The sequence below is a fragment of the Lissotriton helveticus genome, chromosome 7 (genome assembly GCF_964261635.1).
Source record: "Lissotriton helveticus chromosome 7, aLisHel1.1, whole genome shotgun sequence".
NCBI classification, from domain to species: domain Eukaryota; kingdom Metazoa; phylum Chordata; class Amphibia; order Caudata; family Salamandridae; genus Lissotriton; species Lissotriton helveticus.
The window spans coordinates 614,352,531-614,368,135 of record NC_136068.1 but is presented as its reverse complement, the minus strand read 5'-3'; the positions used below and the strand labels follow the sequence as shown (position 1 = coordinate 614,368,135).

Here is a 15,605-nt window from a genome sequence, read left to right as displayed (position 1 = left end):
GGAAAATCATCTTGGAATTTTAATCCAAACTGGCCCCCCTTACAGACATACTACATGCTGTAGCACATCTCATTTGTCCCAGACAGCATATAACCAAATCACACCACCCTTATGGAACACAAGAAAATCATTCCATATGTTCTTCTCTTTTCTTTTTTCGTTTTTAATATGTCTTCCTGTTTTCAATTAGTCACAGGTTCCCAAGCCAACACGTGTTTCGTCGCCTCAGTATGCTTGTACATGCGACTTGTTCACGGCGGAACAAATTCACTTCAATATATTTCTAGTATGGCGATAATTCCAAGCCACACTAATCCTGTGGCGTAAGGGGAAACTCTTGAGAGGACTAATATGCCGTTCTTCATATCAACTTCTTAAATTATCCAAAATGTATGTGTGTCAGAATTCTGAAAAATACTTTGTTCCAGAAAGGCGCCGATAAGCGACCTCCCCCGCCTTACGCCGGACTCCAAACTCGCATTTGGAGTCCGGCATGAGGCAGGGGAGCTGTTCAAACCAATGTGACTTAATAGAACTTTAAAATATATGTACATAGTTTATTACGGTAAATATATATTTTTTATGATTAAAGTGATATCAGCACAAGTAAAGTTGCTGCAAAGAAACCAGAGAACTTATAGTCAATTGATGGCACTTATTGTGATGTCATTTCCTGTGATGTCATGTTGTATGCAGGGAGCATCGCTTATTCCCTTTCTGTCTGAAGGCTTAAAAATCCTAGAAGCATCCCTGTACACCACACTGACAGAAGAAGATCCTTCCAGTGCAATTGCTAAAGAAGACTGCTAGAGTTGTGTTTGTGTAGCTGCTGAGGTGCCAACCAGCTCATCACAGACAGAAGACAGGATTGCCCCAACAAGCCCCTGTTTTTGCGACAGATCGCCCCGTACCCCATTCACTAGCACACCAATGCATGGTTATCCCAAGCGTGCATTACATTAGATAATGCCATACATCTGAGAGACTTTGACTATGGACCTCTGGCTAACAGAATTTGATGGGTCAATTTATTGAATGCTACCTTTCCTGACACAAATAAATTAATAGTAATTTGCTACAGAATGACTTGCCAGTTACACAAAGCTAGAGAGTTGCCACACTGCAAAATAGTGAGCCGACACTAGAGCTTTAATCATGATTTTTTATTCCGAAAACCACCTAGTGCATCCCTGAAGTGTTGCTTCCTCAGTGTGCACCCTATTAAGTTCTGCTCTGATTAAAATTCTTATCTTTTTCTAAAATAACAAGCATTAGACTGGATATTACATTACTGCGTCTAGTTTATATTTGTTTGAGTTCTGCATCTCTGTCATCCCATGCTACCACTCAGTGTCACCATGGACTGCTCTCCTTAGCTACCCTAACAGTCAAGTGTGGCAACAGTGTACTCAGCCCAGTTTGCAGAACCTTGGTAGGAAGGGTCCCTAGACATCAGTGACAAACGACCCCCACACCACATTTGATGCCTCATAGCCTCTGTTTGCCCTCTTTCACCCTCCCACGAATAGGGTCTGTCACATATCCTTATTATATAAATTCATAGGCTTAGACAAACTCAGAAGGATTGGACACATTGCTATGTGCTGTGCACTACAGTAAATAAGATATGAGTCTTTATTTTGAGAAATGAACACATTTCCACTTGTTTACTCATTCTCCAAGTAGGCCTTAGTGTTGGATGTAAAGACTGGCTATCTTACTAGATCGGGCTTTGTATCAAAACCTATAGATGTTTGTGCTGATCCACCCTAGTAATGCCACCTTGAATCAAAGCAATGCAAAGTGATGCAGAGCTGGGAACAACAGTTTTTGCACAGACAAAATGGCCCCTTTTTAGAGCACAACACATTTTTCACTGTATAGCAATGATTGCTTTGCATTGCTTTGTAGCACTTTGCAATAGTGCAAAGCCTTAGTAAATCTGGGCCAAAGAGTCAGGGTTAGTGCTACACTAGGAGCTTCTGTCAGTTTCTCATGGTGCTTTTTAGCACCATGAGAAACTGACAGAAGCTGATTCATGATTATAATAAAAAAGATAAAACAATACAGTGTGTTAGATGTTGGGAGTGAACGTCAAAACAGCAAACATTTTTTTTGCCTTGATGCTCTGGAACCCCTTTTAAAGGACCCACAATGCGTACTGCAATGTCTTACTATGATAACAATTCTTTACTGCCTAGATTATTTTGTTTCTTCCGGTTTTGTCATTCTAAATCTAATTCTGATTATGATAGTTCTTACTGTTCAAGCTCTTGCATTGGATTCTTTCAGAATCTTAATATGTTTTTCAGCCTTCCTGTGATCGATATCCGACTTCGGGATGCCCCAAGGTTTATGAACCTTATTGCGGCACAGATAAAGTAACATATGCCAACGAATGTGAGCTGTGTCAGGAAAATCGGTGAGTGTCAATTTGGAGAGAGTCTGTTGAAGAATTATATTATGTTATATTAGTACTGTTATTTGGGTCTGAACAAAGATGAAACAGCTGTGAATGAAATAGAAAAAGGACTATGGGTAATGACCACTGTGAGCAGTGCCTAAGGTTCTAAGGAGGAGGTTTGACGTGGCACAAATCGGTCATGCTGAAATTCCACACATGGATTGCCCAGGTGCAACATACTTCAGCAAACCATTACGTCATCACTGAGATGTATTTGCATGCTGTTAAAGTTACATTACCGTAGCTCCTCATAGGCATCCTACATTAATAATGGACAGTGTCAACTTCTCAGAAGAACAATAGAGCTAGTGTACAACTAATGGGCTGAACTGGAACTTCTTGCCAGGACTGATGTACTTTAGTTGGGACAGTAGCAGCACTTCTCCCCAGATCTGCTGTACTAGCATTGAACAGTATCAGCATTCTCTCTAGGTTTGCTAGTTCATTAATGGGGCACTTCCTGCAGTTCCCTGCAAGTCTGCCATGCATTCAGTGAGACAGGGCCATTTTCTGTTTGCAGTATTGGAGCACTTTACATGAGCACCAGATACCCTACACAAGGACAAGGCAAAAAGACCTAGGGAAGAAAGCTCCGATAACAAATCAGCTAGCAATACGTCACTAGCCTCTAGTGACAGTTCAATCTCAAACAAATCGACACCAGGGGTCCCTTTAGGGGAAGGAGCTACCAGCTTCAAAAAGTAATTAGAGAGACTAAGGATTGGAGAAAGACAACCAAAAAAGGGTCTAAGAAGACAAGGAGAGGGGGAGGACAAGGAGGGAAAGGAGATGCACACCCCATGTCATTACGTACCAAGAAGAAGTAAATCTGATCACGCATGCTGGGACAGTCAGGGCATTCACCACGGGGGTACCACTGACACTGAAAGCCAAAGGGCAAAGCAGCAGGAATTGAACATTATCAATCTCTCAGGCAGAGAATTGGACAATAACGAATGTAATGTTCTAAAAAAAGGATTAGGATTCTGTCCAACACAGTTTGGGGACCTGGTGGATGTACATGTTGATGTGTACAAATTCTTAAGTGTATTAAAATGTAAAAAATTTTTTGCTTCACATACTTTGCCTGTCAGCACTAATGTCTCCAATGTATCCAATGATAGTGGTCAAATAAGGAGTGTCGAAGAAATACGACAGGTACAAACGCTATTATAGATTGAGAATGATGACACAATTGTTATGCATACTCTCCTCTTAGAACTCGATATTACAGAAAGTATTAAACATGGTATTGGACTCAGATGCAAATCCAGTTTTACACCACAGACGGGGTACCACTCCAATATTTACAAATTGGGGCACTGATATCGGAGGATTTGTACCGCATGGACGAACACTCTAAGTATACTCCACCACAACATTACAATCTTAGTAAGCCTGAAAGGGATGCCCTCATAAGACTTACGAATGATACCAATATAGTGATAAGGGAAGCGGACAAGGGGGGCAACGTTGTGGTCATGGATACCCATCACTATATGGGGGAGATCCAACGTCAACTCAATGACCAAATCTGCTATACGGAAATTAGAAACAACCCCATGCTTGCATTAAAAACCAACATCAATGGCAGGCTTACTGAGTGGAGGGATGAGTGTTTATTGACAGATGACGAATATAGATATCTTTTTGTCCAATAGATATGTTTCCCGTGCATATATATACTACCTAAAGTGCACAAGGGGGGTAAATTTGCCCCTGGGAGACAGATCATATCAGGTATAGGCTCACCTACTGAGCAACTATCCGAATTCGTTGACCTCACCCTGCAGAAACATGTAACCAACCTTCCTGCCTATCTTAAGGATGGCAAGGATATCCTGATAAAACTTGACGGGTATCCTTGGTCAGTTAAGCCTAAATTTGTGACCTTTGATGTTGTAGGACTCTATACCTGCATTAGGAAAGAATATGGAATGTTGGCAACCCAGTACTATCTTGATAAAAAGGGAGCTGACCACTATGCCTTTAACATTATGATTATTGAAATGATTGATTTAATCCTTAGTAATAACTTCTTCAAACATGACGAGAGGTGGTTTCACCAGCTGCAGGGGACTGCAATGGGTTCGAGGTTTGCTCCCTCTTATGCCGGCCTTTTTTATGGGGTGGTATGAGAGGGAGCATGCCTGGAGCCACCAAGCCTCCCCCTGGACCAAACACATTGTGTTCTGGGGGAGGTACATAGACGATATCTTATGTCCATGGACAGGCTCAGACACAGAATTGCAGACCTACCTGACTTTCATAAATAAGAATCCTTATAATGTCACACTTACCATGTCCCATCATAATGAATATATGGACTTTCTGGATATTCATTTTTTTGTAAAGGAAGGATGTGTACATAGCACTCTGTTTAGTAAAAACACCTATTGCAATAGTACATTGCATGCCACAAGTACACATGCCAGGTCAGTGGTTGATAATATCCCTTATGGTGAGATTGTTAGAACTCGTAGAATATGCATCAGAGACACAGAATTCAAAGATAACATCACAGACATTAAACAACGTTTCATGCAGATGGGCTATGATCTTCACACCTTGAACAAAGCAGAACAACGTATATTGCAACTGCCCTGATCAGACACTCTCCAAGTACCAAACAACCACCTAGGGGGGTGCACACAGGAGAGGTAGAGTTAGAGAAAAGGTTTCATTTTTTACAAACTTCACGGCACACAGCAACAAAGTCTTCCAGGCCTTCAGGAGTCACTGGCATTTGCTATGGGATGTCCCAAAATTACGTCTCTTCAGTAGTGAGAAGCCATCCCTTGTCTACAGACGAGTACAAACATTAAGGAGAACACTGTGTCCCAGTTACATTACAACAAAGCGCACACCACCTGGCTATCTGATGCACCCAAGGGGTTCTTCACATGTACCAATTGTAACGTGTGTTTTTGGACAAAATAAATGCAAGGAATTCCGTCATAACACCACCAGGACACATAAGATCAGACATTTCATAAATTGTAATACCCAGTTTGTGGTGTATACACTAGAATGCCCATGTGGACTCATATATGTGGGCAGTACTGCACGTAATCTTACGAAAAGGATACAGGAACATCGCAGAGCCTTACTGAATGGTGACACGAGATATCCCATGATAGAACACTACAACAATACACACAGGGACAACAATACATTTAGATTTTGTGGCATTGATCACGTTCCGGCAGACACACCGGGAGGTAATAGGGAACTAGCACTTCGTCAGCTGGAATCTAAATGGATTTGTAGACTCCAGACTGTCAAGAAGGGTCATAATATTGATCATGAGTTCCATTATTTCTTGAAGTAGATAGCCCTTAACTCAATACCTGAGGCGAGTTCACATTCATTTTTGGTAGTCACAGGTAAATTAAATGATTTGCCCAGAATCACAGGATGTTGAACCGACGCAGAGACTCGAGCCTCAATCCCCAGCTCCACAGTCGGCAGCTAGGCCACATCCTCACCCCATCTTTTTTTACATGACTTCCATAACTTGAAGTGCCAGTTTCAGCTCTTCTCAGCTTTGCTGCTGCAATACTAATTGAACAGCATCAGCACTGATGTGACTAAGTTAATGCATCTGTCCCCCACTTCTAGCACTTACAATAATCAAACATAAAAACCTACTACAATTTGTTCATCCTTACAGTTCACAAATCATAAAAAGGTAATAATTTACATCATTTGATGAAACATCATTTTCCTGTGATGATGATTAGACTGGATTGGAGAAGTTTACTGGTTCTTTCTCAGGAGGTACCATAGAGATTAGCGAGGACCTCATACGTCTATAGGCACACTTGCTGGTCTGCAGTCTTCCTGTCTCTCTGCGTCGGCCCATGTCATATGCCGTACCTCAAAGCAAACTGTCATTGGCGGCCGTCACGGATCGGCGGTGGGGGTGTAAAAAATAAGAAAAAAAACATACCTGATTGCCGCGTCTCTCCTGGCCGGAACAAGAAGCAGAAAGCACATAGGCCCATCATAGTCAATCACAACGCAGTGTTGTGTTTGGTCTGAGCGCCAATCAACAAACCACTCCTCCCCCTGCTTTGAGAACTGAGCAGCTCCGCAAGCCCCGCAAAGCTGCCACAGCAGGAGAACATATAATGATAATAATCTTGAGATTATCAATGACCTCCTTTCTCTCTCTTTTTATCTGTAAATTCATAGGTAGTTATTTGACCGAACAATGATGCTTTAAACACATCCTAAACTACTGACAAATCTGCCAATCCCAAGTTTCTATCTCTTTTATAAATATCTTCGTATCTTTTACCATGTCTCATCTTCCATCATAAGCTTTTTGAAGATCCACCTTTTAATTTTTTAGGTTTCAGTGGTATCCTGATTTTGTATTCGACAGCAGTATGATCTGAAAAACCATTGGGGAACAATAGTTGGTCATTACTCTGCAGGGACTCTGAGAGGAGAGGAAATCTAGCTGTGCAGCTAATTTTTATATAAGAGACATACATGTAACCTCTGTTTTCTGTCAGTCAGTTTGTTCCTGCAGGAATCATATAGATTCAAGTCTCATAAATATCTATTGAATACTTTGTTTTTTAAATCTCATCTGCGATTCAGGCTAGAGGAATATTGCTGGAGGTCCCAGGTTAAATTAAAATCACCCTCAATAATTATTTAACCTTCAATGGGTTTGCTGTAATTGTGCAAGGAGCTCTAGGATTCACTGTCCTGCTCTTCTGCAATGTGTGGGAACACATTTTTGTTACATCCCCCTCAAAAGCAGATAAAATTAACTTTTCTGTCAGCTGATCTAGCAGATCCATTTATGGAATGGTCTCCATTTCATCAAGATCTGTTTTCTAAGTCTTTCTGTTATGCTTTAAATTCATTCATCTCTTTTTTTTAATTGACCATTTGTTATTTCCATATCTCTCTCTCTGAATATCTTTCAGACCTGAAGTCTTTTGTTCCATATGGCCTTAACTGAATACTGTTCGGTTCATTTTTTTGTTCACCTGCTCAAGGCAGTCTTTAATTGTTGCCACTGAACTCTCCCAAGACAACATATTTCTCCTTGTGAATCTCTTGCAAAATTTTACTGAGCTGATCTTCTTGATATCCATCCATTTGGGCTGCCAGAATGAAATTCGATGTTTGCATGGTATCAAACTTTGGTATCTGCTTGAAGGGTGTCAGCCGTCTCAAGGGGAATGATCTATTGCCTTCAAAGTCTCAATTGTCTGTTTCAGGCATCTCTAGTCTTACATTCTTCATTTAATCAGCATTCAAGTTTATACCCTGTGTCTGTCCTGGCTGGCTAAGTATGCTTATGATTTAGGGCCAGTCCTTGTTTCTATCACTGCAATACTAATTTGGCAATTTGTCCGCGCAGGGGACAGACTTATTTGGCTCAGTGGGCACATACTTCTTTTAGTAAGCGGGCATTACAAACTAGCGATTTCTGCTTACCATCATGAAGAGAAGGGTCATTTTTACCATCCGTATAGGTGTCCAGTTCCCTGCAAGACTGATGTTGCCAGTTTGACCTCCACCTCTCATCTTTGTCAATGTCACTGGGCCTGTATTGTGCTACAGTGTGTACATTTGCTCTCATTCCACTTTCTTCTTTCCGAGGCTTCAGCTACAGTATCAGAGGCCCTTCATTTCTGTTTCGGTCTCACATTGCCCTCCATGGTATGATGTAAAGCACTATACCGGAATTCACCAGCACATCTCCGTGGTCATCTACATGGGTTGTAGTTGCTTACTTTCACCATCAGCAGCCGTCAGCTCCTCACAAGATAACTGAGAACAGTGGGCCAGTTTCCTGCAAGGATTAATGACACAGAGTCGCCCATGCAGTCAGGCATTGCCGGCCGTGCTGACCTCTCCACATGAGCACTCATTCTGGCATTGTCTATTGAAGTAACACCTACAGGTCGAGCAACTTCATCATCCAACCCATGAAACAACAAAGAGCAGCACTACGTGCATAGCTGTGCACTCAGGGGTTGTCAGAGTGGGTGGTCCACACCAAAACTATTGCCTGCAATGGTAATCTGTGAGGTTAGATGTAACAAAATACCTTCCTACAGCCTTGAACACAGAGTAATAACAAACTATCCTTAATTACCCATTGACTTTAACCCCTTGCATGCTGCCGCGATGCTGCGCCTGTGCGGCAAAATAGCGAGTGGGCAGGTTCATGACGGCCCCCAGCCATCATCAGCACACAAGCGCCGTAGTGCATTTTTTTTTTTTTTTTTTTTGCGCAAGACCTTTATTGAAAATCAAGCATTTGACACAGCATGAGCCTACAACCCTGAGGCCGGCTCGCTACGTTCATTCCATTAACCAACATTACGAGTGAATGTTACATATGTCGCAGAGTATTGCAGGGTATCGTACGTATGGTCAATAGCTGGCGTTAGAACTGAGTCTCACTTTTTCTCTTTTAATAACAAGAACAATAGAACAACATACCCCAATTCAGACCGTACAGTGTAACCTTAATGTACTACCTAGCAGTTGTGTTGACATACGTAGGTTCCCCCTCTTCCCGCCGTCATCCCACACCCGTCCCATCAGCACTCATGCAGTCATGCAACCCGTTCAGTCCATGGGTGGAAGTTCCTCATCATCATGCAGGGAGGTCAGATAATCCTCCAAATAAACCCACATATTCTTTGGTCGCGACTTAACTGGTAACAGTTCCTCATAAGTTTGTAACTTGTCACGACAGGTGGACATGTCATGCAACCATGTTTTTAACTTCGGCACTTTGCGACTATGCCAGCATTGTGCCACTTGTCTCTTAGCCAATAAGAGTGCTATCGCACAGAACCTCCTCTTCAAGGCTCTGAACTGTGGTACTATCCCCAGTAAGCAGACTTTGGGTGTACAGTGTACCTCCTCCTCCAGCATAACAGATAAAGTGGCAGTTACCTCCCCCCAGTATCCTTCCACCTTGGCGCAGCCCCACGCCAAATGTGCAAAGCCCGCACTTTCCTGGTTACACCTTTTACATCTATCCTCCTCCTGAAACCCAAATTTAAACAATTTCTCTGGTGTGTAATACACTTGATGGAGGAATTTAAAGTGAATTAACCTCAAATTACCATTTGGTGTAAGTATCTGTGTCAGGGCGCATGCACTAGCCCATTCTTCATCAGTCAATGGTGTGTCCAGTAGTGCGTCCCACCTCCCCTTCGCCTTCAACACTTGTCCGTCTAGTTCCGATTGTGCGGCTGAATACAGCCTAGACACCAGGTGTGACAGATCATTAGTTGTGATTAACAGTTGCAATGGTGCAAGGCATTCCGGCTCTGAAGGGAATGTAGGGTAGTGCTCCCTCAGGGCTCTAGTGAGTCTGAAATACGTGAAGCGAAACATGGATGTTTGGTTATGAACATATCCCAGTTTGTCTAAGCCTACGAACTCGCCATCTTGGAACACGTCCCCCATCCTATCAATACCGGCTTTGGCCAGTAGAGACATTCCGACGCTTTCCCCAGTTACCGAGAGCTCCTGATGATGGTGTAGCATCATGGCTGGAGCATATAGTGGGGTCTTGTGTGCTAGGTGCCCTAATCGATGCCAGGCTTTGACCGTAGCATCCACCGTGTTGATATCTCTAGCATGCAGCGGGGGGCGGGTGTGTGAGATTATTGCTGTGAGCGGAATAGGGTGTGCGTCGCTCTCCTCTATAGCGGTGTGAGTGAGGTATGGAACTGTGTGATACCAATATGCCGCATATTGTGCCTGCGCGCACAGGTAGTACAGGAGGAAATCAGGTACCCCGAAGCCGCCCCGTGCAAGTGGAAGTGTCAGAGTCCGCAAATCCACACGGGCCTGTTTACCCGCCCAAATCAAGGTCCGCACCAGGGAGTTTATGTGACGGAAGACAGCCTGTGGCGGAGTGATTGGTATGTTATTAAACAGGTATAGCAGCTTGGGCAGTATGTTCATTTTGACAATCGCTATCCTGTCTGCCAGTGAGAGGGGCAGATGTATCCAACGTTTTACACTGTCCTCCAGTTTCGACAGCACCACCCCGTAGTTTGCCCTAAGCACCTCATCCGGATCCCTGTGGTACATGACCCCTAGGTATCTGATAGGGTCCTGTTGCCACCCCAGCGGAAAGTCCACCACAAATGTAGAAGTGGTGTCCGTGAGGGGTATTATGAATGATTTGGACCAATTTATGGCCAGACCCGAATGACCCCCGAACCTGATGTATTCCCTGAGTATGGCGTTCAAGTGAGTCTCCGGGTCCCGGATGTATAGCAACATGTCGTCTGCATATAACGATATGTGAAGCGGCCTGGCTATGAAGTGCAGTGCCGATTCCTTGTAGTTCTGTCGTATCAGACACGCCAGAGGTTCTAGTGCTAATGCAAATAATAGCGGCGAGAGTGGGCAGCCTTGCCGCGTCCCTCGCTCAATCGCAAATTGATCCGAAATATACCCATTGATTCTGACCCTGGCATTTGGTTGCGTGTAAAGCAGGGTGACCCATTGCACAAAACGTTTAGGGAACCCCATTCTATTGAGGACAGTGATCATATACCGCCATTCAATGGAGTCAAACGCCTTCGCCGCGTCTAACATGACCGCTACAGCTTTGACTGAAGGTTGCAAGTAGTGTGATAGTGCAAATAGAGTCCGGGTGTTATGTGCTGTCGATCTTGAGGGCACAAAGCCGGACTGGTCCGGCAGTACCAGACTGGTCATCAGTGGTGACAGCCGCTTGGCTATAAGCTTCGCGAGAATTTTCGAGTCTACGTTTATTAAAGATAGTGGTCGGTACGAGTCACATTCCTCCGGATCCTTAGATGGTTTTAGGAGAGCGATAATCATGGCTTCGCGTAACGTGGGGGGGAGCATGCCTTTCTCAAAGGAGGTGCCATACATATCCACTAAGTGCGGCGCTAGGATGTCTGCATATTGTTTGTAAAATTCAGGGGTGAACCCATCCGGGCCAGGTGCCTTTCCATTCGGAAGTGAGCCTATTATCTCTGTAATCTCATCCGCCGTGATAGGCCTTGCTAAGTACTCCCTATGCGCATCCGACAGCCACCCTATCGCTACATCGTGCAGGTATTCATAGGTGTCATCTGCCGGAGCAGTGGGCTGGGACTTGTATAGGGATCCAAATGAATTAACAAAGCATTTCAGTATGTCAGTAGCATGGGTTTGTGTGTCACCCTCCCCGTTCTTTACCCTAAGGATCGTCGTCGGGCCGCGACCCGTACAGATCTTCCGAGCTAAGACAGCCCCCGGTCTACCTCCTTCCCCAAAGGCTCTAGCCACATGTGTGCGGTTCAAATATTTCATTTCAGAGTCTAGAAAGTCCTCGTGTTCCGTGTGTATTTCGCGGAGTTTGGCCAGGTGTATGATATCCTGAGTGGACTCAAATAGGGATTCCAGGTCTCTCATTTGCTGTTCACACCTGCGTATCTGAGCTCTAATATCCTTCAGAACCCCTACTGTGGTGCTAATACAGACCCCTCTAATCGTGGCCTTGAATGCCTCCCAGAGGATGCCAGGGTCATCAGTCGATGGGGCATTAAGGTCAAAGTAATCTTTAATCGCCTTATTAATCGTGTCTGCGTAAATTGCATCAGTTAGTGCACGTGCATTAAAACGCCACTGGAAGGGGGGAGGTGCGTATCGTGGAATGTCCAGCTGCAGGAGGACAGGATTGTGGTCAGACAGCGTGCGAGGGAGCACCTGTAGGTGACGCACCCATAGTGCCAGGTCAGAGGAGCCCAGCCAGTAATCCAGCCTGGACCAGCTGTTATGGGAAGCATTAATATGTGTGGCCCCAGTCGCGTCGGTGTTCCTCAACCTCCAAAGATCCTCTAGATCCAGATCTTTCATCATGTGTCCCACCATTGTGCGTGAGTGTTTGTGCTGTTCCACCGAGTTAGCTGAACGGTCCAAAATGTCCCGTAGTGTCACGTTCCAATCACCACCACACAATATATGTGTGCTATTGTGTTTCTGCAGGTGCCCCCATACCTCCCTGAAGAAATCCGGGGCGTCTGTGTTAGGACCGTACACATTCAGCAATGTCACCTTCTGCCCTCTCAATGTACCTGATACCATTAGAAATCTGCCTGAAGGGTCCTGTGTTACTGTGTGATTCACGAAGCCCACCCCTCGTTTCACCAAAATGATCACCCCTCTAGAGTAAGAAGAGTACGAGGCCCTGAAAACCTCCTCCGCCCACCTTGCCCCCAGCTGTGTATGCGAGTTCGGGGCCAGGTGAGACTCCTGTAGGAACGCTATATCCACATTCCACCTTGTCAGGCTTGCAAATACCTGCCGTACTTTACGTGGCTGTGAGAACCCTCTAATGTTCCAGGTTAGAACGTTTAAACTGTGTCTACCCGCCTCCCTGGTCCCCATCAAAAGCCAATGACACAAGGCATGAGCGCCCATCACAAATCAATTGTATAGGGATTGTTAGTATCTCCCATTTAGTCACTCCAGTCGACCCAGCAGCAGCTGGGACTAACTTGGAACCAGCACAAAAAGCCATTACACATTCTGTCGGTCTGACAGTACAATCATACAACCCACCCTCCCTTAACCCACCCACTCCAGCAACCCCAACCTGCCGAAGCCAGTCCCATTCAGTGCACCAATCCATAACTCCCACAACCATAAATACAGTGCCCAGAACCAAACTCTTAGTGGGTAATACCCTTGTAGAGGTCCGCCAGGGGCGCAACTCTCCACCTGGTGTACAGGTGTGGGCGATTCTGAAGAAGCTGTATGAAACGCAGTTCAGGTGAATACTCGCCGCCCCTCCCCCCACCCCCCGAACAACCAACAACAGAGCCACTGGTTTAGCAACATGTCTGGCACAGTGCGTCTCCAATGCAATTACATCAGTTAATCATCAAGGCACAGAATCCCTCTCCTCCCCCCTGTACTGCTCGCCACACAGAGTGCATTGGGAATCGCTTACAGTCAGTAATGGAGGCGTCCCATAGTCCAAGCATATTTAGCAGAGCACAGCAGACAAGGGGGCAGTCCCTCGCCACATGTGCACTATCCTGCAGAGAGCAAACGCCACAGGGTATTAGTGTCTCTCAGTTGTGTATACCAATATTGCCTTATGTTGCGTGCATGTGCCTTTATGCATTCCCAGTACAAAGTTAGTAGTGAGCCGCATCATTGATCAGAAGCCTCTAAGGCCCAGCGGGACCTCTGCACCCAGACATACCATGCATGTTGAGTCAATCTCACAACCGGCCAAATTGGAAAACAGTGTCAAGCAGGCTAGCCAAGTACGGAGATTAAAGTCCATGCCAAAACGCATGATCGGGAACTGAACAGTACACTCACCAGTGGTAGACCATGAAACAACCCCCATTGTTAGTCCGAGTCTCACTGTTGTTCATTTTGCGAATTGTCTCTCATCTCTCGTTGAACCCTTTTGACAAATTCTTGTGCTGCTTTCGGTGACGGTAGTACTGTCGCTTTCTCCTTCCATACCACCCTGAGGCGTGCTGGATACATCATAGAGTACACAATGTTCAACTCACGCAATTTAGTCTTCACTGCAGTATATTCTTTCCGGGCCTGCTGGACCGCAACTGTGTGGTCCGGATAAAATTCCAAGGAGTTTCCTTGATGCTGGATCTTCCCTTTCTCTCTTGCTAGCCGAAGGATCGTGTCCCTGTCGCGGTAGTTGAGGATTCGCGCAACAATCGGTCTCGGCGTGGCACCTGGCGGTGGCTTCGGGGCCAGTGACCTATGTGCACGCTCCACGATGAAGAGGGGCGACAGGGCCTCAGCTCCGAACAGGTCCTTGCACAGTGTTTCCACGTAGGTTTCCATGCGGCCTGTGTTGGTGGATTCCGGCAGGCCCGTGATCCGTACGTTGTTGCGCCTCGAGCGCGCTTCTAAGTCCTCCTCCTTCGCCCTGATCACCTCCAGGAGCCGTCCCATATCTGCGCATTTTGAGGTGGAGGCCCGCGCCTCATCTTCAACCGCGGATATTCGTGTTTCGGCCTCATCCAGTCTCTCTCCATGCTTTTCCTGTCGCGCTGCCATGGTGTCCATTCTGCAAGTTAAGTTGTCCAACTTGCCATTAATATCCTGTAGGTTCGACTGTATCGCTAGCAGGATCCTTTCAATGTTGTTATTGGGCGCCTGACCTGCCTCTTCCTCCAGCACCCCGTCAGTGGATTTCTGCGTTTTTTTCGTCTCAAAGGGCAGCTTCTGTTGGTGTTTGTCTGGCTTGCCCATGCTTGCGGGTGGGGAGATCGCCTTCCTGCACGTGGATCTCGATGCCCTTGTATGTCTGGTCGCTGACGCCGTGGTGAACCCCACCCTTGGGGCGACCGCCGCCTAAAAGATCGTCACAGCGCTAAATGCACCGGGCGAGGGTGACACTCTCCTTGTCGTGAGGCAATGTGACCGAAGGCCGGCTGTATACTGACTACACCGCCGCCCAACAAGTCCCCTCCACTTAGTACACTCGTGGCCCCTCAATCGTGCAGAGAAAGTGATCCAGTGTGGCAGCTCGCTGCGCAGAGAATATCTCAGGTCTCTCTGATCCCACAGGTGGCGTGTCGTCTCAATATGGCCAGTACACTCCCTCCACACTCAGTGTTAGTCAGGCAGCCATCACCGCAGGTGTGTCGCTTCTGCAGGCCTAACGCAGCCAGGTTGTCGTCTCTCCGTACAGCTTACGCGGGCCTGCAATTCCGGGGCCCGCGAGCGTCCGACCGAGAGGGGCCGTCCCGCACGTGGTCGCCAGAAAGTTCCCGCTATTCACATCAGTCACCAACCCTGGCGCTACAACATGAAGGCACCGGCTCTCATGGGCTGATGAGGCAGAGCAGCGGCGGCCACAGGTCTCTGATGTATGGGCGAGCCCACGCAGATCTTCAGGCAGCACCGACAAGCGCAGACTGTCCGTTGCTCATAACGCTCGCCGCAGGTATCTAACACCACCTACCCTGCAGGAGCGTGTGTATGCCTCCCTCTTCGCTCGCGCTCCGCACTGTTCTCCACGCTGGGCGCGCAGCAGCTCGCTGGTCTCTCCTCCGCTGTATCAGGCTACCGCCAGTGTCTCGGCACAGCCACCGGAGTTGGAGATTATTCGATTATGCCCGCGTTTTTCGAG

General features: G+C 46.2%; 1 protein-coding gene across 1 annotated transcript in view; it reads left to right on the top strand.

Moving 5' to 3' along the window:
* Positions 1-15,605, top strand: part of LOC144766925 (serine protease inhibitor Kazal-type 1-like) — a 58,851-nt gene that overhangs the window by 39,400 nt on the left and 3,846 nt on the right. The window contains exon 3 of the mRNA XM_078650620.1: positions 2,313-2,422. Coding sequence (XP_078506746.1) covers positions 2,313-2,422 — 110 coding nt within the window. The remainder of the gene's footprint in view (positions 1-2,312; positions 2,423-15,605) is intronic.